General features: G+C 50.6%; 1 protein-coding gene across 1 annotated transcript; it reads left to right on the top strand.

Moving 5' to 3' along the window:
- Positions 1–667: 667 nt before the first annotated feature.
- On the top strand, positions 668–20,897 carry KLHDC4 (kelch domain containing 4). Its single transcript, XM_082290061.1, has 12 exons — positions 668–1,048; positions 2,100–2,191; positions 3,002–3,080; positions 3,923–4,021; positions 6,194–6,330; positions 11,276–11,368; positions 11,787–11,946; positions 16,510–16,591; positions 17,822–18,030; positions 19,095–19,509; positions 19,957–20,076; positions 20,356–20,897. Exons 1-12 carry the CDS (start codon positions 950–952, stop codon positions 20,529–20,531), a joined length of 1,761 nt encoding a protein of 586 aa, XP_082146187.1. The 5' UTR covers positions 668–949; the 3' UTR covers positions 20,532–20,897.
- Positions 20,898–21,889: the final 992 nt, after the last annotated feature.

Below are 21,889 nucleotides of genomic sequence, written 5' to 3'. Positions count from 1 at the left end.
CCAGGGATGGGGAAAACTGATGCCAATGTTTAACAACCCAAAATAAATTGATCCTCATCACAGAATCATGGAATATTTAGGGTTGGAAGGGGCCTCTGGAGATCATCCAGCCCAAGGCTGGGCCACCTGGAGCAGGTGACACAGGAATGCATCCAGGTGGGTTTGGAATGTCTCCGGAGAGGGAGATTCCATAACCTCCCTGGGCAGCTGTTCCAGGGCTCTGCCACCCTCACACTGAGGTGGAACTTGCTGTGGTTTAGTTCATGACCACTGCTGCTTGTCGTGTCATTGGGCACCGCTGAACAGAGCCTGGCACCGTCCCCTTGTCCAGCCTGAGCCTCCCCTCGAGCCGGTGCCCCTCCACGCCCTCCCCTGAGGGGGGGCCATTTTGTGTGAGGGGAGGGGGCCATTTTGTGGGCTCCACGTTCTCCTCGGGGCGGGCATCAGAACAAACAGAACATCCCGACGTGTCCGAGCTGTGCCAGGGCTGTGCGGGCGGTGCCGGCCGGTGTGCGGGGCTGCATTAACCCCTCTCCCCGGCCCTGCGGGGCTCCCGACACCGGCTCAGGGAGCTCCCGCCTCGCTCCCTCAGCGCGGGCGGCGGTCCCCAGTCCGCTGGTGCGCTAGGGGGCGCTGCCGCCGGGCACAAGGAGCGGCCGGGGCGGAGCGGCCTCGTCCCGGCGCCATCCCGGGGCCTTCCGGGGTATCCCGGCCCGGCCCGGCGTGATCCCGGTGTGATTCCCGGGGAATCCCGGCCTGCTATGATCCCGGTGTGATCCCGGTGTGATCCTGGCCCGGCCCGGTGTGATCCCGGCTCGGCCCGGTGTGATCCCAGCCCGGCGTGATCTCGGTATCCCAGCCCGGTGTGATCCCGGTGTGATCCCGGGGTATCCCGGCCCCGTCCCGGTGTGATCCCTCTGGAATCCCGGGGTATCCCGGCCCCGCCGCCATGGGGAAGAAGGGGAAGCGCGACAAGAAGGGGAAAGGCGCCGAGAAGACGGCGGCGAAGATGGAGAAGAAGGTGTCCCGCAGAGCCAAGAAGGAGGAGGTGACGGGCGCGAGTGAGGGCGCGGGGCCGCTGCGGGTGCCGGGGAAGGATGAGGACAGGGTTGGCAGCAAAGGAGCGAATCCAGACGGAACCTGGGCTGTCCAGGGAAAGTGTGGATCAGGGAACCGTAGGATATCCTGAGTTGGAGGGGACGCACATGGATGATCCGGTCTAGCTCCCGGCCCTGCGCAGACACCTCAGCAATCCACCACGTGCCTGAGAGCAGTGTCCAAACCTGCCTGAATTTGGACTTCCAGGGATGCCCCATCCCTGGCAGTGTTCCAGGCCAGGCTGGACGGGGCTTGGAGCAATGTGGGATAGTGGAAGGTGTCCCTGCCCACGGCGGGGGGGTGGAATGGGATGAGCTTTAAAGTCCCTGATTCTCTGATTTTAAGCAGAGTCAGTTACTTGGTTAAATCGCATGGGGTCCATTGTGTGTGACAGGAGGTGTAAAAGAAAGACAGGAAAGCACAGTTTAAGGCTCCTTTTTGCTTTCCATCCCCTTCATCCTTCTGGGCTTAAAAACAAACAAAAATCTTTGTTTCTCTCACTCCTCGAGGGGCTGCTTGTATTTAAGCCTTTTCCGAGTGACTCTTCCCTGTTCAAAACGTGGTGTTAGTGGCTTAAAGACATGGAAAGTGTCCCTGTAGATGTGTCCTGGCTGCAGGGAGAGCTGATTCCATGCTGCAGAGGCAAAATTCCCACACTTTGGAAATCTCTGCTTGGCCCACACCTTCAGAAAGGTGACCTGAAGGGAGGAGATGAGCAGTGGGGTTGTGGGAGAGACCCTGGCTCAGAACCTCCCTCCTGCTGCAATCCTGCTTCTGCCCTTGGTCTGTCAGCAGTTTTGGGGGGCAGATTTTGGCTTTAATTGAGTGAAGTTGAAAGGGAATAAAGAAACACGAGGTTTCTCTGGATATAAAAGAGCTTCCAGTTGTAATTAGGTAGGGTTTTCAGTTCTTTTTTTTAAGGGAGATTGTGAGAGTGAGTGCTGGTTTCATGTGTGCTTCTGTGCATGTCAAGCAGCTCATGTCTGGCTTTTTATTTCCAGGAGGATCTTGAAGCCCTGATAGCAGAATTCCAGAGTTTGGATGCTAAAAAGACACAAGTAATTGAGTCATCCTGCCCACCCCCCTCACCCAGGTAAGAGCTCCTGTGAGGCTTTGGCTGCTACTTGCAGAGCAGTTGGGGGTGCCTTTAATGGCATTTATTTATGTAAAGTTATTTCCCAAGAGTGGAAGGTATAGCTGATATCTGGAGTTAGAAAATACCTGACATCTGGAGTTATGAAATGCCTAGAATACTGAATACCTGGTTAAAAAAGGAACCAAAATCTTTTTGGTGCCAAAATCCCCTTTTTAACCATTCCATCAGCACAAAAGAGGCAACGCAGAGTCAGATTTCAGGGCTTTGAGGGAAAATAAAAGTGAAGAGGAAGTTTTGGATTTGGACTAGAGGGCTGAAGGGAATTCAGAGGCAAAAGGATGTGTCATGAGGTAAAAAGCACTTTATTAAAGTGGGGTTCACGTACTTGGGGTATTCAGGAGAGCAGTGACCAGCAGCAAGTGCAGAATAATGACACAGATAAATGGAGAGGAGACAGCGCAGAGTTCTGGGCCCTCATAAAAGTCATTCTTGTTCCTGCCACCCCAGCATTAAAATTCAGGAGCTCACGTCAAAGGGGGAGTTAAATCACAGAGTAGCGTGTGCTCCTGAAATAGGAGAGGCTCTCAGACAGTGCCCAATTCATCTTGGTGGAAGTTTTGGAAGAGATTAATTTCTTTGGAGAAGTTTTTAGCCCTGGGGTGAACATCACAGGAGGGTAATTTGGCAGATGATAGAGAGACCTTTGTGGCTGGAGGGCAGAGGTGCTGATGCCTGAGTTAAAGGCTCCAAGGTTCAGGGTTTTAAGGACTTTCAGATCTGTTTTTTCCATCCTTGTTCTTCTTTCAGGCTGAACTGCTCCCTCTGTGCTCACCCCGAGAGAGACGAGCTGATCCTTTTTGGAGGTGAATATTTCAATGGCCAAAAAGTAATGTATACTTCATTTTCGTTTTCTTTATCTGCCCCCTCCCTCCTTTTCCTGTAATTTGCACGGGTCTCATTTGAAGGGAAATTCAAGGCAGAGTCATAAAATATGTATTTGTCCCTGAATGAGAGCAAAAGAGCCTTTTAATTCTGCCATGGGTCTGTCTCATGGCTGAGCAGTTGGCAGGAAGGAGACACGCTGGAACCCATTAAGGAGTCAGAGTGATTGTCTCAGCATCAATATTTCAGGGCTTCATAATTTCTCCAGACTTAATTGTAGCCATATCTGCCCCTCATTTGGGATAACTAGAAAAGAATCTCTTCCACTTCTCAAAACAAGATATTTCTGCACCTTTGCTGCTGGCAAGGCACTGCCTGCCTTGGAGGTGGGAGCAGCAGCAAATTATTGCTCTCAGGAGCACTCTTGCTCCTGGATTGCTGCAGGTTGCAAGTGGTTGTTGTGCTCCTGGAGACAAACTGCCCTGGAAACTCCAGCCTGGCAGTGATATTTGGTCACCTCAGGGTTACCCAGTGTGATGAGCTAAACTGATTCTGCCTTTTTTACCACCTGGAGCTGTTCTTTGCTCTGGAGTTGAGCAGCTTTAACCTGAACATCTGTGTTAAGCTCCAGCTTTTTAAATCCTGGTATCTCAAGCTGTCACCAAGGGTTTGGGTAAGAACATTCCCAGCCCAATGGAACAGTTGTTGCCTCCCAATGCAGTGCAGGAGTTTCTTGTCCTTCCCTGCTTGCTGAGGAGGTTGTGCTTTGCAATCTTCACCCAAATTCCACCAGGCAGAACTGAGCTGAGCTGAGCTGAGCTGCTGTTTCCTGTCCCTGTCCCACAGACCTTCCTGTACAATGAGCTGTACATTTACCACATCAGGAAGAACAGCTGGGCCAAACTGGAGATTCCCAACCCACCCCCGAGGCGTTGTGCTCACCAGGTAAAGCTCTGGCTGCCAGAGCAGCAGCTGGGATTGTTTTAAAGATTATTTGGGAGGAGGGTTTTAATTTTTTCACCTCCTGAGGGTTTCTTGCCTCTCTTTGTTCTCCTCATAATGAGCTGCCAGTGGTGTCACTTCAGCTCTTCTGCTGAGGGGCCTGTCCAAGGCTGCCCGAGGTGCTCTGATCCCTGGGTGTCCTCTGGAAGTGTTCAGTGTGGAATGAAGGTTTGGGGTTGTATCTGTTGATCTGGCAGGACTCCAGCAGAGCTAGGGGGGCGATTCTTCTTTAGAAATGAATTCTTTTTGCTGCATTGTACAAGGACCAGCTCAAATGCATAATCCCTGGATTATGCAGGCCCTGGATTTTCAAACTGGAATTTGACCGAAGTGCATTATTGCCTTCATGGCCACAGCCCTACATCCCTGAGCATTCCAGACACTGCCACTACTGCCAGCAGGGAGCACTTGGGCTCTTCTCCACCTCTCTGGAAATCCAGGTCACAGGCTGCTTGTGAGGATGAAGGATTTGGGTTTGTTTACTTTATGTGAACACCTGCACAGTAGAAACTGGACCAAAGACTTGTATTTCTTGCAGGTCTTTGGCCCTCACCAGCTGATAAATTTTCTTAACCTGCTGCAGCCAGTGGGTGACTGGTACCTTCCCAAAGCTGCCATACAGGATGTGAATGTCCTTTTCCTACCCATCCCAAAGCTCTCCAGAGCTCCCTGGTAAGATGCAACACCCCAATTAGGTTCATATCCCTTTGTTATGTTACTAAGTGCCAGTCTTGCTCCGAGCTGCGTATCCTTGAATTGAAAGATTCTGACTTGATTTTTGGGCTATTTTGTGTTGTTTGGACTAGAACTTGATTTCAGAGGCTGCATTCCAGTAGCCAGCAGGTGGCTGCCGAGCAGCTCCATCCAAAGGGAGCAGATCAAGAGCTGCAGCTGGATTACAACAACAATAATCTGAGGAGTCCTGCTTTCAGCAGTGTTTCCTGTCTGATAATTAATTATAGTTTCACAGGGGACAGTTCAGCCTCATGAGCTGGCTGGTTTGTCTTCCTTCCTTTGTGGCTTTAATGCATAGCTCAGAGTTAAACAGAAATGTGTCTGGGGGTGCCAGGTGCATGTTTTTAGTTTTATTTGTCATCCCTGGTCTCTGACACACAATCCACTGTTGGAGTGGAGGTGAGAGGAGCTAAGGGCAGGTGTTGGCAGTTGTTCCAGGAAAAGGTTTGGTTTTGTCACGAATTTCAAGGCAGCTCTTGGAAAGGTCACCCACAAGTATGAGCAGGCTGTTGCATAAACCTTCCCCTTAAGCTTTTAAGCACAGGATGCCCATGGAATTCAGGCACATATCTGCTTTGTTTAGGTAACTTCATGTTCCCACAAATCCTGCCTGAAAGCACACCCTGGATTTTCTTACATAATCATTTCATGTTTGGGCTGGTTTATGGGAGGGCATGGTCCTGTGTGGGGCTAAAAATCTTTTTTTGCTGGGAGAGACAGGCAGGGAATGAAGCCTTGTGAGGAAAGAGATTATCCCAAAGTTGATCTGTGATGGGTACCCTGGAAGAAAACACAATTTGAAATTTGCACAGCCACAGCATTTCCCTCTTGGGATTCCTTCCTTCTTCCTTGGTCCTAATACAGATAATTTTAATGAAGTAGAGCCTTGCTCTCCTCTCTGCTTTTAACTGGCAGCTTGCCTGCCAGAGGTGTTTTGGTGCTGTTCTGTGCCAAAAAAATATGAAAATACCCCTCTCTGCTGTGACACAATCAGAGCAGTAACAGTCTCTCCTCTTGTCCAAATGCTGCACATTTCCTTCTGTGTTTGGGGTTTTTTTTTTTTTGTTTTGTTTTCTTTTTCTTGTTTGGTTGGTTTTGAACAGAGGGAGTCGACCAGTTTTTGTTAAGCTAATCCCAAGATGTTTCCTAGGAAACTTTGAAGTTCCCTCAGGAAGTGGGAAGAGCCCAGCTCCTTGGCCAGCTTTCCCTTGCTCTCGGGAAGGTGTGCTAAACATTGAGTACTTTTTATTCCAAATTCTCCTTCCTTCAGCCCCAGAGAGCTGCTGTTGTTTCCTCAGATTTGGAGGTGTGTGCTTGGCTGGTGAACTTATGTGCCTGCTCTAGAATCCTGCTCTGATCCAGCTCTTCCCTCTCCTGCAGGCAGCTGTGGTGCCCACGGCTGGGGGACAGCTCTGGATCTTCGGGGGGGAGTTTGCCTCTCCCAACGGGGAGCAGTTCTACCACTACAAGGATCTCTGGGTCCTGCATTTGGCCACCAAGACCTGGGAGCAGATCAAGTAAGTGCTAGGCCTTCATGTCTGGACCATGCTTTTGCCAAGAAATTTGGAGCAGTGATCCCTGAGATCCCTGGAGATCTCCCAGTTGACTGGAGAAGCCAGTTTGTATCTACCCACGGAGCCAGCTTCATCCCTGGGAACTGGCATTTGCTGCCTTGGGATTCCTTGGGATAAACAAGCCAGTGATTGAGACCTGTCAAAGTCAACAGGTGCCAAATGCCTTGGTAGTTTCTGAGGGGAGTGAAGGTGTAAATATTTTCAGTGGATCTGGCCCAAAGTCCTCGGTTGATGTTTCCTTAACCTTTGGCTCTTCATGTTTGTGTTTTCCTGAGAGGAGTTCTGACATGACACCCAGTGGACTGAGAGGCAGGAGATTGGCTTTGGGTCTGAGTTTGGCATTGGCTTCCTCTTGGACTTGAGATTGTCTTGTACTCAGAACACAGCTTTGGGTGGGCTGGAGCTCCACATCACCCTCAAAGTGCACTGGGAAAAGCAGCAGCTTTTGAACACTTAGGAGCTCCACGTTCTTCCTTCAGGTGGGAACACCAGACCTGCCCACGTTGATCCCTTTTCACCCTATTTAAGGCATGGGATCTGTAATCTGTGTCTCTCACCCCGTTAAGAGTCTGGGGTCTGTTACCTGTGTCTGCCTCTGCTTGCACAGTAGCTGAGGGTGGTTTGGGATGAGCTTTGCCTTGGCACATGCCTGAGGCCTCAGAGTGACTCACTGTGCCTGTCTCACCTTTCTCTCCTCTCCCTGCAAAGTGAGAGCATTGATAGTGCCTGACAAGTGGGAATTTGGAGCCTACTCCATTTGAGCTTCCTGCCATGTTTGGGTGGCCCTTGCTGGAATTTTGGGAACACCCATGCCCTGGTCCCAGTGTTGGAATCAGACAAAGCACATCTCCCATCCTTGGGCTGAGCTCCAGGAGCTGCATTAATGACGCAATGGGAGGGAATGGCTTTGTTTTAATGCTGACCTGGCTGAGCATGAAAATCCAGCTTCTGCTGCCTCTCTGCTTTTCCGTATGGCATCTTGATCAGGAGCCTGCTTGGAAAGGGGAAAAGGAAATTGTTGAGATGATTGTTGAGTTCTGCAAGGAAGTTTTTCCAGCTTCTTTTAAAACTCTGATCGTGACACCTGCTGCACTTCACTTCCCTCAGCATTTCCCATTTGCTGGGTCATGGTGGGGAACCATCCCTGGCACAAACAGCCTTCACACAGGCCAAGGAAGAGTTCCATGTATCCAGTGTGGTGCCAGTGTTACCCCAGTAAATGCCAGGTGGCAGACATGGGGTACAGGCTAGAGCTGGGTTTAGAAGACATCATTTTAGTGCAAATAATAAAGAGAATTAATTATTCATGATGAAATGTCTGGACAAGAGAGGCAAAGTTTCCGTTTCTGTTCCCATGGGAGGGATCACAAGTGCCCCATTCCAGGTGGGTTTGATGTGTTGGTTTGTCCAAGATGACCCTGCTGTGATCTAAACTTGAAATTCTAGAAAATCTGGTTATTCCAGCCCCACAGTTCAGATTCCAGGCAGTTTTATTGTCCTTCCTGGCCTACTCTTCCTGCCACAAACCTGGTGCTGTGAGGGGCTTGACTGTAAAACACTTGGGAAGAGAAAACCTTGACTAACTGTGAAAACTTTCCTGTGCTGGGGAAGTGCAGCTCCATTTTCTCCTAGCACAGAGCGCAGTGGTGCCAGGCTGCCTGGCAGAGTTCAAAGTTGCTATATTTAGCAAGAGTTAGCTGTGTTTCCTTGCATTTTGCATGCACAAAGATGATCCAAACACAGCAAATCCCAGCCCGTTAGAAGCCGTGCCAGCAGCTGACTTTGACTTAGTGCAACCACCTTATCTTGTGTGTGATGCACGAGGTTTCCTCAGTCCATGAACTGTTTCTTACCCTGCCTTGGAGCAGCAATATTTTAACCTAATTGCCTCATTCCTTCCTAGACAGAACATTCCCCCTCAGCTCCCTGTGGCCCAGTGCACTCCCTCAGGGAGAGACAGGGAGCATCCTTGGGGCTCGTGCTTGGGAATTGCCACATCCCTCCTCTGGAGTTGTCATTTGAGCCAGTGGAGCTCCCTTCACTGAAATTCTGGAATGCTGATGGTACTTCCTGTAGGATTTGGTGGGATGTGGTGCTGTAAATATCCCAGTTTCACCAGTGTCTGTTGAAGTGGAGCAGAGCAGGGTGGCCCAGCACAGGGTTGTGTCTGATGGATGCCTCTCCTTGCTCACCAGAAAAATCAGGTCCTGCCACACCAGGTAGAAGGTGCTTAAAGAAAAGAAGGGTTTTCTGGTGTAAATCAAGTAGATTGTCAGCCCAGAAATGAGCTGGTTCTTTGGCAGATCAGGAAACAAAGGTACAACTGTGGATTGACTTGCAAGGGGTTGGAATTGAGTATTTTGGGCCCTATGCCAGTTGTGTTTTCCTTTCTCACCTTCCACCTGAGTGTCCAAACACGAGGGGACAGAATCTGTGCGTGCCACTGACCCCAACACTGGGGCATTCACAGGGAAAGGCGTAAAACAACACAAATCCTGAGTTCAGCTTCCTCTGAAGGATAAAAGTGCTCTGTCCTGAAGTGCCCCTTTGCTGGGATGTTCTCTTCACCCCCACTTTTATTATTATTGAATGTTCCCAAGCTTCACCTGAGCGTTCTCTGGATGAAGAGGTAGCTCCTGCAGCCTGTAGCCACTGGGACAAGTAATTCATGAATCTGGGGGCTGAATTCAGGTCTGGTTTGTTACTACAAGCCCCAGAGTAACTCCACGAGCAAAAGGAAATTCCTTATGGAGCAGCTCAGATCAGCCTCATGCTGTACATGTGTAGAGCCAGTCCTCAGCCAGACTTTTTAATCTATTTTTAAAAAAAGTCTGGAGAATTTACAGCTCCCTCCCACATGTCTGCTTTCTGGTGTCAACCCCATGAAATAGAGCATTAATCATAAAGTCTGGGAAACCAGTTCCAAAAGGTTTCTTTGGGACCAGGAGCAGTGAAACAGGTAAAAGGGAAGAGTTTGTAGTTGGAAAACAAGTTGCAGGAAGACCCTTCTGGAGCAGGAATGAGGTTCTGCATCACTGCCAGTCCTGCCTGACTGTGCCATTTGTGCCTTGGAGTTAATTCTGCATAGGTGGGAGCTTTATTAAAACACATCAATGAGTAAACTTTTTATTGTTCAGGATTGATTTTGAACTTGGAGGAAACTTGCTTGAGAAACAAGGCACGAGATACTCTGGGAACAGGATTTTAGTGGTCATGTTGGGTTTTAATTCATTCTCTCCTTAAAAAAAATAAAAAGGTGATTTTAAAAGTGCCATCTTTTGGAATAATGACACGGGAGCTTTGTTACAGCAAGAGAAAATAATGATTTCAGGGCTTGATGAAATTAATACCAGAGGTGCTGTTCTGCAGGGTGATACTTAAAAACCCAGTAAATGCTTGGAAAAACCACCTCTCTGTTAGAATAAAGAGTCCAAGCAATCAATATTAATTCAGTCTTCCCCAAACACTGCTGTTCTGGTGGAGTTTCTCATTATCACAGGGGTGAGGTTGTCATTTTCCATGGTGAATAAGGGCCCTCATTTTCCCTCTCCACAGAAATCCATCACCACATTCCCAGCTCCCTGCTGCCACTCCAAGTGTGGCGGGGGGCAGGGTTGGGGCTTTAGGTTTTGCTGCTGTTTTCAACTTCATTTAGGCCCTGATTGTGCAGTCACTTCCACACTTTAAGGCTGCCTGTTGGAGGAGTCTTGCTGGGCTCAGTGGTGCCAGCTGGGCACTTTGGGAGACTCCTCAGCGAGGGAAAAACGGGATGGATTCCACCATGGTGGCAGGGAAGAACACATGCAGCAAACCCTGTTCTCCCTCCAGTTTGGCCTAAAGCTGGCTTTGTTTGAAAGTTCTTGGAGTTGTTTTTGTTGTCTCTCACGTGATGCTGTGGGTGAGCGTGAAGGAAGGAGAATCCATGTTGGAATGGTGTCCAGCTGCCCGGCTCCTCGGGAGCCTCTTGGATGTGACAGATGGAGGGGGTGTTGCTTGTTTTTGGAAGTGGAAGCAGCACATCTAACTGAAAGGTCAGGAAAGCTTGGAAGAGCTGAGCAGGGATGTGTAGCTGCTTTTGAGCATGTAGGATCATAGAGTGAGTCACAGAGTCATGGAATGCTTTGGGTTGGAAGGGACCTTAAAGCTCATCCAGTTCCAACCCTGACACCTTCCACCATCCCAGGGTGCTCCAAGCCCCATCCAACCTGGCCTTGGACACTGCCAGGGATCCAGGGGCAGCCACAGCTTCTCTGGGCACCCTGTGCCAGGGCCTGCCCACCCTCCCAGGGAACAATTCCTTCTCAACGTCCCATCTATCCCTGCTCTCCTTCAGTAGGGTAATGATGATAATGATGACTTATTTTGCTGCAATACCTTTGTTCTTGAGGAAATCTGAGTAATTCATGAAGTGTTTTCACTGGTTTGGTGTCATACCCAAACTGCAGGTGGATGAGTGAAGGTGTTGTGGGTATGTGATTTCCTAAGACACTGAAGGAGGGGGGATGTCAGAGCCAGGTTTTGTCTCTCAGTGCTTGGAGAAAACATCTCAGTTTGGAGCGTCTTCCCTGTAATTGTGCAAGCGCTGTTCATTAAACTCTCCTGAAAAATCAGCTCCTGAGTCATCACTGAAAAGACTTTGGGTGCTGTTAGGGTGGTTTATCTCGAGGAATAAAATTGCCTGTGCTGCCATCCCAAGAGTTCCAGGAAGAGCACACGTCCTGTTCAGGAGAAAAGCAGACACGGATTGAGGCAACCACGTTCCCCAAGGTTCCCATGTCCAGGAGAGGTTGAGCTCAGCCAGCTCAGCTGCCAATGACCAACAAAAAAGGCCTGATGCACTACCAGGAAAGGGGATTTGGCTGAGAAATGGAATTTCTTTGTGTTTCAGGGCACCAGGAGGGCCCTCTGGACGAAGTGGACACCGGATGGTTGCGTGCAAGAGGCAGCTGATCATCTTTGGAGGTTTCCATGAGAGTGCAAGGTGGGTTGCAGGGGTGGCTGGGGGTTTGAGTCCTCCTTAAAAAGGGCAACAAAATTTCACCAGTAACAGAAATATCTGGGTGTTAATGGGAGGATTATCCTCACCAGAACTGGGACTGAAGTAGATTCTTGGGTTAGGAAGACAAGGGATCTTGATTTAAAGTCTTCAGGTGTGGGAGAAATCATTGTAGCACTGAAGTAGCTGCCCATCCTTGTAGCCAAAGTTCAGTCCAGCACTTTTGGCCTCTGAATCTTACCAGATCCTTATCTTGTAGAAACATCTTCCCCTGTGGGGTGTGCCATGCTGTGGGATCACAGCTGGGCTGTCACGGGGCTGGGAGCAGAGCTCTGAAGTGCTGTTTTAGCCTGTCCTGAGCGTGCCCATCACAAAATGTGCTGTGCCCGTGTGCTCTCCCTAGAGATTACATCTACTACAACGATGTGTACGCCTTCAACCTGGACTCCTTCACCTGGAGCAAGCTGGCTCCAGCAGGGATTGGGCCTGCTCCAAGATCTGGCTGTCAGATGACTCCCACTCCCGAGGGCAACATCATCATCTATGGAGGCTACTCCAAACAGGTGGGGGACACTTTGTGCTAAGTCAGATGTTGTCCACAGGCTGGGAACTAAAACAGGCATCTTCTAATTATGGCTTTTTTTCCATGCAGTTCTGCTGGTTGAGGGGCTAATCTTGGTTCAGATGAATTCTGTGTTTTCCCTGCTGTTCTAATCCAATATAAGGAATTGATATCACTGAGGGAGGAATAAGCAACTGGGAGAAATGACATTTTTTTGGCAACTTAAAGCATTCTCAGGTATTCCTTTGTGTTTCAGCACTTGCAGGTTGAAAGCAGCAGTTGCCAGGAGACTTTTATTTTGTGCCATCAGTGGCAGAGGTGAGAGAGCAAACTCAGTAAGCCAAAAAAGACTTTTGATAAGCACCAGACTCCCCCAGCTCTGCTCCTTGCTCCGTTAATCTTGGGAATTTGTACCAGAGAGCCCTTTGGAGCACATTCCTTATTGAGCAGGTATCCCTGTCTCCGTGCTGGGCAGCAGGAAGGAAGTGTTTCATTGAGCAGAAGGCTCCTGCAAAAGCTTTTCATGTGGGGGATGCAGGCAGAGGCCCTGGATCCTGCTGCTCCCGTGGAAAGGCAGCACTTCCAGCTGGGGGAGGAGGACGCCTTGTTCTTCTGAGGGGAATAAATGAACAAAGGAGGGAAGCAGGGAGAGGGGAGAGAAGGGAGTCAGTCTCTGTGTATATTTAGAAGCATTTAGGCCTCCTCAGGGCCTGAGCTTCGGGCTCTGCCTCATCAGATGTGCGTTGGATTCAACAGCAGTAACGACTCAGAGCCTTTCCCACCTGAAAGGGCTTTGTCCTCTTCCCTCATCTGTCCCATTTCCTCCCTCCTGAGGGTGGGAAGGAAGCAGGAGCCTCCATGCTCTGCTAGGTGTGGAGTTCTCCTGGAAGCCCCATGGAAATACAGAAGTCACATGTGTTTGCAGCTGGTTCTGTTCCACTTCTGCTCTGGGTTGCTGTGGGCTGCTAAAAATGAAGAAGGGGTGGGGGGGAATGCAAAGCTGCCCTCAGCCTTTGGCAGGGCACTGGGCAAGGCTAAGAGCTGAGGGAAGTTCTCTGCAGCTTGAAAAACAGCTTTTCCATTAAGACAGACACTCCATTAAGGCAAAACAGACATTCCATTAGAACAAGACATTTTAAACAGATGTTAAAAGTCTCCTTCCTTTGTCATGTAGAGAGCTCTCTGTGCTTCTCTCTGAGGGGCCATTCCTGACAGGCTCTGCTGTTGTAGCACAAACTGACCAAAGCTCTGGACAGAATTTTCTCTGCAGCCTTTAGGAACAACAAACCTTCAGCACGCTCCTGAAAATTAAATTCAGCAGGATATGGCCCCTCTAGGAGAGACCCAATTCTGTTAATGTGTGGCTATTTAATTCTCATTGTGTCTTCACTTAGAGCTGATTGTGGAGCTGAGTGTCTGGGTTTGCTTTGAAGTGGAGAAAATGTGTTTGCCTGGGATACTCCTGGGAGAAGGTAGACGTGGAGAAAACAATACTTAAGTGGAGTTGGGCAGATACAGGAGAGGACTTATTCCTTGTTTCCAGTTAGAGAGGCAGATACTCCAGTCAGGGGTGCTGTGCAAATATTTTGGGGCATATGAAGACATTTTTCCATCTGAAACCAGGCAAATATCCAAGCAAAGCACCATTCATCAAATGTAGAGTGCTCTAAGAAGAGACAGGACTAAGTCACACATGTGATGGGAAATTTTGAAGGGAAGAGATGAGGAAAATCATAATAGGTCTTCTTTTTGAATAGGGACATAATTTGGCTGTCACAGTGCTGGAGGAGGGTGGTGACATGGCAGGGCTGCTGTCCTGTGATGGGCAGGGAGCTGGGAAGGCAGAAACAGAGTTTTGGTCCCTGCTTTGATGTCCTGAACTTGCAGAAGTGATGTGGAGAGTCTGTTCTCAGTAATGTCTGTCAGTCCAGGGCTGAATTCCCTTCATGGGACCTGGATAAAAAAGTCTCTTTGCTGGCTGGGGAAGTAGAGGCAGAAAAGATGGAAGTGACTTGTCTGAGGCACTCCAGGACTTGCAGAGCCAGGACCAGCACCTTGGTCCCCACACACCTTTGCTGTGCCAGCCACTGCATTTTCCTGACCAAACCAGGCTGCAAATGGTGAAAAAGGAGCTTTCCAGCCGTGGGTGTGACTGCCTTGAGATGCTGGTGCCTGGTATTTTAAAAAGCAGGATTCTTAGCACAATGGTGTCTGTGTGCTCCTGTTTCATCAGCGGCCTGGAGACGATAAAGACAATTTCTGTGATCTCCTGCAGAAGGGGATGTTGTAGGTGCTGCCAGCTCTGCCTAGAGCACACCTCAGAATGCCCAGAGGAGCTCAGACTTGCTCTCCTGCTGATCCTAAAGATGTCCTGAGCCCTTTGCCGTGCTGGGGATGGGGCTTGCTGCAGCGAGCTGCATTTCAGGCTGTGTGAAGCACCAAGGCCTCTCCATTGCTAAGCAACAGAGGGGCTGGAGCTGCTGCTGCTCCGCCTTGCAGGTGCAGCCTACAGGCCAGGGGAAGGCTGGAGTTACACGTGGGCAGGGCTTTGGGATGCTGGAGATGGCTGGGGTGTGGGGATTTTGTTGTTGGTTTGGGGTTTTTTTTAGTGGCAGTTGTCACAAAGCTGAAGTGGATTGTGCTGGGAGATGTGGAAGGGTTGAAGTGCCTGAATTGTAAGATCTGGTGGGATTGGCTCCCTCTGTAGCTCTGCTTGCTGAACACTTCTGCTATTTGGATGTTTTTTGTCACTGTTGATCTCATATCAGACATTTTTAGCACGTGGAGAATCCTGATTCCACTTCCCAAGCTCTCCCTGCCTCAGTTTCTTTGCTGTCTGTCAGCAGAGTTGGAATTTCAGCTAATACCTGTAAAGCTCTGGTAACTCCCCACTGTACCTGCATGTGCAAACCACAGGCTGTCCACAGTGGATATCCCAGCCTGTTTTGTGCTGGAACACAAACACCTGGAACTTTAAAGCACAAAGGATAATGGGGGAGCAGGAACCTCTTGTCAGTGATGGAGTGATTTGCTCAGGGCAGACATGTCCTGGCTGGGAGGGGATGGATCTCTCCAGCAGCTGGAAGTGTCTGTGAGCTGGGGAAAGCAGGCATGTCTGTGACAACAAAAACTGACTCCCACTCCGCCTCATGGCGGTTTTCTGAGCCCAGGGAGCTTTGTCATGTTGCACTCACAGTGTGTTTACTACAGGCAGCTTTTCAGGAGGAAGGAATGCAGTTATTCCACACAGCTCGGATGGTTGTGGAGCCAGCTGCTCTCTCTGTGTTTGCTTCCCTGCCTCTCCTGCCATGCCCATCTTGCTGTGCTCCTCACACTTCACCTGTGTGCAGTTGTGCAGTGCCTGGAACACACTTCCCTCTCCTCCCCCTGAGAACTGAATACCATTCCCTGGAATTGGATACCAGGCCCTGCAGCAACAACAAAACCTGCCAGCTGCAGGGTACAGGTGTGCAGCAGGACTCTCATCCTGCTCCTCATCTTTCTGAGGGCTGAACCTCGGGATCCACTGCTGGGATCCCACTGGCATCCTGGGAGCACAGTTCCTCATCCCAGTAACGCCATGGCCCCAGGAGGACAGGAATTACAAGGAAGCAGGAGCTGTGCATGAAGGATGGGTGGATAATGACATTATTAACAGACCTCCTACAGTGGTGTGGCACAGAGCTGCCTTGGAATGCTGCTGTTGCCATGAGCACTGGAATCCAGGGCTTACAGGGAAAGGAGCAGGGAAATCACACTGGAAGTCAGGCATTTAATTGCTTCAGCTGAGCTTTCATCCTGCCCTTGCTGCTGTCTTGCTGTTGCCTTTTGTAGGGGTGGGAGTGGGGTTTGTGCTTCTGTTTGGGAGAATGAACCTGTTGCTCAGGGCTGTGTGGCACCCCAAATGCCACAGCTGCAGTGGGGCAGAGGTGTCACCTCTGCCTCTCCTGTGCTGTCTCGGGTGGGTGACAGGGACCCACAGCCTGGGCTGGTCACCAGGCTGCACCACATGAGGTCCTTGCAGATCAGAGCTTCTGCTCAACATCCAGGGGCAGAATCCCAGAGGGCCTTACAAGCCCTGGGAAGTTGTTGTGTCCCACTTTGGGGGAGTGGGAATCTGCTGCCTTTTACAGGAGTTAAATCAGTCCCTTGAGAGCACCTGGCCCTGGCTGTAAAAGGCAGGACCTTGGCTCTCCTGTTTCCTCAGTGCTGCCCATGTCCTTTGTTTGCAAAGCAGTTGGTTTTAATCCCTTGTGACAATTGATTTCTCCTTTCTGGGTCCCAAAATTCCTGCATCCCACAGTCTCCATACAGCCACAAATCCCCACAAACCTGTGCTGCAGCCTGGAGAGCCCTTCCTGCTGCCACAGGCAGGAACTGTGGCACATCACAGGGAGTATCCCTGCTTTGAATCCCATGGTTTGGAGCTGCCTGATGCTCCAGAGCCTCCTCTGTGGCCTCTCCTTGCCCAGTTACAGCGTTTGCCTTTTCAGTTGGGTCCCCTCTATGGTTTGGGCCACTGAAGCTGTTTCCCTGAGCATCCCTGTGTTTCCTTTCCCTGCAGAGGATCAAGAAGGATGTGGACAAAGGCACCCTGCACACGGATATGTTCCTGCTGAAGGCTGAAGGGGCAGGCAAGGAGGAAGGTGAGCGCTGCAGGCTTGGGAATGCAAATCCTCTCCCTTCCTTGGAACAACCCACCAAAAAAACCTGGGACCAAATCCCCCTCTCAGTGATAACCTCTGTGCCCCGGTGTCGGCTCAGGAAGAAATCCAGGAAAAGAGATTTTAGTGATTTTTTCTTCGGTTTGTATGTGGGAGGGAATTAAAACAACATTTCCAGATTCTGGAAATTCTGTTTCTGGGACATTTTGATCAGTGCTTTCCTGTTCCACAACAGAAAATCGTTGGGATTGCAGAATTCTCCTGGGGTGGGGTATTCCTGGGTGGATGCCAGGTACCTACTAAAGGTGCTCTATCCTTCCCTCCTCAGCTGGAGGAGGGAGAGAAAATCCAATGGGAGACTCATGGGTTGAGATAAGGACAGGGAGAGATCACTCAGCTCTTTCACTGCTCCAGTGTGGGCCCATTCCATGGGGTACAATACTTCTGGAACAGACTGACCTGTTGTGGGTCGTTGGTTATCTTTGATTGGAATGGGAATTCCATGGTTTTCCTTAGGAGAGAGAGTATTTTGTCCTTCACTCAGGCAATGGGACAATTCCCTTGGAGCTGAGTTTCTGAAAGGTTCAAATTGTGATTGATTACTCCAAACCTGTCTGGAATGGGATTTGGGAAGGAGGGTTGGTCACCAGCACCGTCTGGATTCCAGGCCCTGTTTGCGTTATTCCTATTTGTAGTTTAATCTTGTTGGAATTGCAGTTCCTTTGGAAGCACAGGGCCTGGCAGTGCTTCTCCCAGGCTGCATTTCAGGGATTTGCTCTGAAGTCAGAGTGGAAGGGGCTGGAGAAAAGCAGAAGGATAGAGCAAGAACCTTGTTCTGCTGCTGAGCCCTTTTGTAAAGCCTGGTTGGAGCTTCTTGGGATGAGCTGTGTTTATTTTTGGGGGTAAGGCAGTGCTGCAGGGTGGCAGAAAAGGTGGAGAGAACTGATGGAAGGTGGGAGGGCTCCATGGGATAACTGAGGGACATTTTTTGGTGCTTGAAGGCTGCATCTGACCAGGCCTTGTCTGAACTCCACCCTCCAGTAAATGTGCAAACACAAATAGGCTCCTTGCCCCAGAAAGCTCCGAAAATACCATGAGAATGTCCAAAACGGGTCATGGAATTCCTTGCTGCAATTCTGGGAGGCTTTGGAATGCACAAACCAACGAAGGATTCTGCTCTGCTGACGCTCCCATTTGTTCTCTCCCTTGCAGACAGGTGGACGTGGAGTCGGCTCAGCCCCTCTGGAGTGAAACCCACTCCCAGGTCCGGCTTTTCCGTGGCTGCTGCTCCCAACAACCGCTGCCTCCTTTTTGGGGGGGTGCACGATGAGGAGGAGGAGGAGAGCATTGAAGGGGACTTCTTTAATGACATTTATTTCTATGACATCGGGAAGAACCGCTGGTTCCCTGCACAGCTCAAGGTCTGGGGTTAAATACAGTCATTTAATCATCTGACACATCCTTTAGGCCTGGTTTGGTCTCCTTGAGCTTTCACAGTGTCACAGACTGGTTTGGGTGGGAAGGGACCCTAAAGAGCCTCTCATTCCACCCCTGCCATGGGCAGGGACACCTTCCATGAGCCCAGCTTGCTCCAGCCTGGCCATGGACACTTCCAGGGATGGAGCAAGGAATTTTCTCTCTTTGGAGGAAGCCTGTGTTTCTGGTGGTGCACCTGAGCAATCCCTCTCCTCCGGGAATCGGGCTACCCCATTACTGTGGACTGCAAAATGAAGCAAAGCAGCTTGAAAACGTGTTTCTGGTGGTTTTTGAGGCCATCTCCAGGTCAGACCTGTGAGTCTGACATAAGGTAGTTCGCTAAAAGCTACTGTGAAAGATCTGTTTGGGATCAAACCTGTCCCTCTTCTCCCCAGTGTTGATGAGCTACCAGAAGAGATGAAATATTAACCTTGGCTCCAAGAGCCTTAGCTCTTGGATTGTGTTTGAGCCACTCTCACAGGCCAAGGGAGGTGCAAACCTGGTTCAGCTGCTTCTTCCCCCTGCCCCTTCCTGGCTTTGTTCTCCAAATGGAGAAGTCAATCCCATAATAGGCAAACAGCCACTCAGGTGGTTGCTTCTGCCTTCCCAAATTGTTCTCCAGCCCTTCTGTACAGTACTTCCAAGACCTGGAGTGCTGCCTGGTAATGGCCTGTAATTCAGCACCCAGCAATTGTGATTTCAGGGAATCGTGGGTTACTTTCCCTTGTCACAGAACAGTGACCTCTGTGTGCTTGTGGCATCTGGAGCAGGAGAGCTGCTCCTCTCTTAACAGAGGAAGCAATTCCACATCCTGGATCTCCACTGTTCCTTGTTCTAGGCTGGGAGAAGCTCATGCTGTAGCAGGGGGCTGCAGTGATCACTTGAGACTTTAAATTGTGATGAAAAACAGGAATTGTCGCTTCCGTCCCAGCAGCATCCATGCTGTTTGTGTGAACTGCTGTTAGGGGCACGCAATTTCCCCAAAATCTCCTTTTATTCCTGTTCTCAGGGCCCGAAATCAGAGAAGAGGAAGCGCAGACGTGGCAGACAGACTGAGGCAGAGGCTGCTGGGGAGGAGGAGCTGCAGCTGCCGCCTCCCCAGGGTCCCCTGGAGATCGTCAAGGAGGTGGTGGCAGAAGATGGCACCATCATGACCATCAAGCAGGTGATCCCTGGAGCTGCAGAAGACAAGGACAGATCTTCCTCAGAGGAGGAGGAGGAGGAGGAGGAGGAAGGTGGAGCCCTGGGGCAGCCCGTGGAGCCGTGCCCACGCTCCAATGCCATGGTGGCAGTGAAACACGGGGTCCTCTACGTGTACGGGGGCATGTTCGAGGTGGGCGACCGCCAGGTGACCCTCAGTGACCTGCACAGCATCGACCTGCACAGGATGGACGAGTGGAAGGTGCTGCTGGAGATGGATCCAAGTAAGCCCTGCTGGGGGCAGCTCTCCCTGTGCCTTCAGGGGAGCAACACTGGGGAGAAAAAACAACTGTGGAGCTTCCTCAGGGCTGGTGATGAGCCTTGGGGTGGAGGTTTTCCTGGGAGCGTGTGATAATGCAGTGTCTTACCAGAAACGTGTGGCCCAGAGCTCTGGGGTCACTGTAGAGTGAGCTCTGCCCTGTTACTTGGAAACCCAAGACCTGGAAACAGAGTTGTGGTGGCATGAGCCATCCTGGGAATCCTGCTGTGCCCGCCTCATCTGCTCCACCCTCAGGGATGCTCCTGCCTGTCCCCCTGTCTCAGGGCAGTGATGGTCTGAGGTCCTGCAGAGCACGTGGGCATTACCTGGAGTTCTCTCTTTGTACCTTAATTATCTCTTTGTTCTGTAATTATCTCTTTGTACCTCTCTTCTCTTTCCTTTGTCCTCAAAGAAACCCAGGAATGGCTGGAGGAGTCGGAGTCGGATGAAGAGGAGGATGATGATGTGGAAGGTGCAGAGGGAGGGGAGGAGGAAGAGGAGAGCTCTGAAGAGGAGAGTGAAGATGAGGAAGGTAATTATTAATGAATAATTAATAATTACTCTCCATACTAACCCAAAGTGGGATTTAGTGCAGTGCCTGGTTCTGCTGCCAGCCTGGAAAGTCTCCCTGCCATCCAGGTGAGTTTTCCAGCAGAAGCAGAGCTTTCCTGGTACATTGCTCTGGGGATACAAGAGAATTTCTCCTGGCTGCTGGTAGATTCTCAGGCTGTCACGTTCAGCCCCACGTGGCCTGGCTGATGTGGCCCTGGTGAGCTGTGTGTGACCTGTCTTTGTCCCTCTCTTTGCCCAGGGGAGCAGCAGCACCCAGCTGTGCAGCCTGGGGAGGCCCAGGCCCAGTACCTGGCCAGGACAGAGCACTACTGGCTCAGGCTGGCCCGCAGCCACATGGGCCCCGAGGCCAAGGACAAGAAGGTGCTCAAGGTGGCTCATGCCATGGCCAAGACTTTCTATGAAGATCCCGTGTAGATGTCCTGAGGCTGCTCCAGGAGTGAAGGAACGTGTTGAGAGCAGTGGTCAGCCCTGCTGAGCTCAGCCTGATGTCCATCCTGGCATTCCAGCCTTTCCCAGCTCTGAGGGCCTCTGGGCTGACTGGCCTGGATGGATGCTCTGGATATGCTGTTACTCCTGGGAATGCTGTGGGAGGGTCCTGAGGAACAGGATTGCTGTCCAAGCACTTGTTCTGCTGAGGTTGGGCTGTGCAACACCGACTTTATTGTTCCAAAGTTGTTTGGGGTCTGTCCAGACAAATTGTGTGCATGACAATGGTTCACTGGTCCCAAATTCCTGGCTGGGGCTGGGATGTGTCTCCAAGGGTTCCTACAATAAACTGGCTCGGTTACATCATCTTGTTTTGCTCACTCAATCCCATCCCAGCTTTTCTACTTGTGTGGAAAAGGGATTGCAGTTGCTGCTGTGAGATCTGCAGGCAGTGGTTCTAAAGTGCACCAGCAGCTCTGAGATGCCTGGAAAAACCTGGGAATCCTTTCCTGCCTTACCTGGGAGATGCACATCGCAGAAAGCTCTTCCTTTTCCGTGTTCACTGTAGTTTTGCCTTTGTGGAATCTCCCAGTTCAGTTTTTCCCCCTATTGGCCCAGTTGTCCTGCAAGTGAACTCTTCATGACTAGTGAAATTCCTACCTGCAGACCTTGCTGAGGCCAGGAAGGAGTGGGCTGATCCAGGGATTTGTTTTTCCCCCGTTTCAGCCCCTCTCCTCAAGGCATCCCTTCTTTCCCAGCAGAGCAGTGCTGTGTCCTAGGGGACAACAGATGGGATCCAAGTGGGTGCTGCAGCAACCAAGTGGTGCCTCGAGGTGCCACCAGGACTGGCTGTCCTTGTGCAGGGAATTCCAGGTGCCCTGGGTATTCCTCTGGCAGGGCCTTCCCCAGGGATGCAGCTCTTGGGAGAGCAGGGCTGGGATCTGCCGGGCTAATTAGGACAGAACATAGATTAAATAGAGCTGACAGGGAGCTTTAATTGGTGAGAGAAAAATGTGTCTGACAGGGAGGGACCTTCCCCATGAAATAACAGGTGAGAGGTGAAAACAAAGCATTTATTGATCTGGGAAAGGAGAAAACAAAGCATTTATTGATGATCTGGGAAGGAATTCCTGCTGCTTGCTCAGTCACTCACCCTGTTGTCCTCTCATTTGGGGGAATCCACATCTTTCTGTGCAAAGCTTTGGGGGATTTGTGAGGGTGGGCAGGCCCTGGCACAGGGTGCCCAGAGCAGCTCTGGCTGCCCCTGGATCCCTGGAAGTGTTCAAGGCCAGGCTGGACGGGGCTTGGAGCAGCCTGGGATGGTGGAAGGTGTTGGGATTGGAACT

Source organism: Coloeus monedula (assembly GCF_965178545.1).
Source record: "Coloeus monedula genome assembly, chromosome: 13".
NCBI classification, from domain to species: Eukaryota; Metazoa; Chordata; class Aves; order Passeriformes; family Corvidae; genus Coloeus; species Coloeus monedula.
This window is presented reverse-complemented; position numbering and strand designations above follow the sequence as displayed.

Bases quoted from the DNA above. Each gene is read 5' to 3' on its own strand.
- KLHDC4 (XM_082290061.1), top strand. From the start codon at position 950: ATGGGGAAGAAGGGGAAGCGCGACAAGAAGGGGAAAGGCGCCGAGAAG. The intron at 1,049-2,099 runs GTGACGGGCGCG...TTTTATTTCCAG, and splicing joins GCAGAGCCAAGAAGGAGGAG to GAGGATCTTGAAGCCCTGAT. The intron at 11,947-16,509 runs GTGGGGGACACT...CTTTCCCTGCAG, and splicing joins ATGGAGGCTACTCCAAACAG to AGGATCAAGAAGGATGTGGA.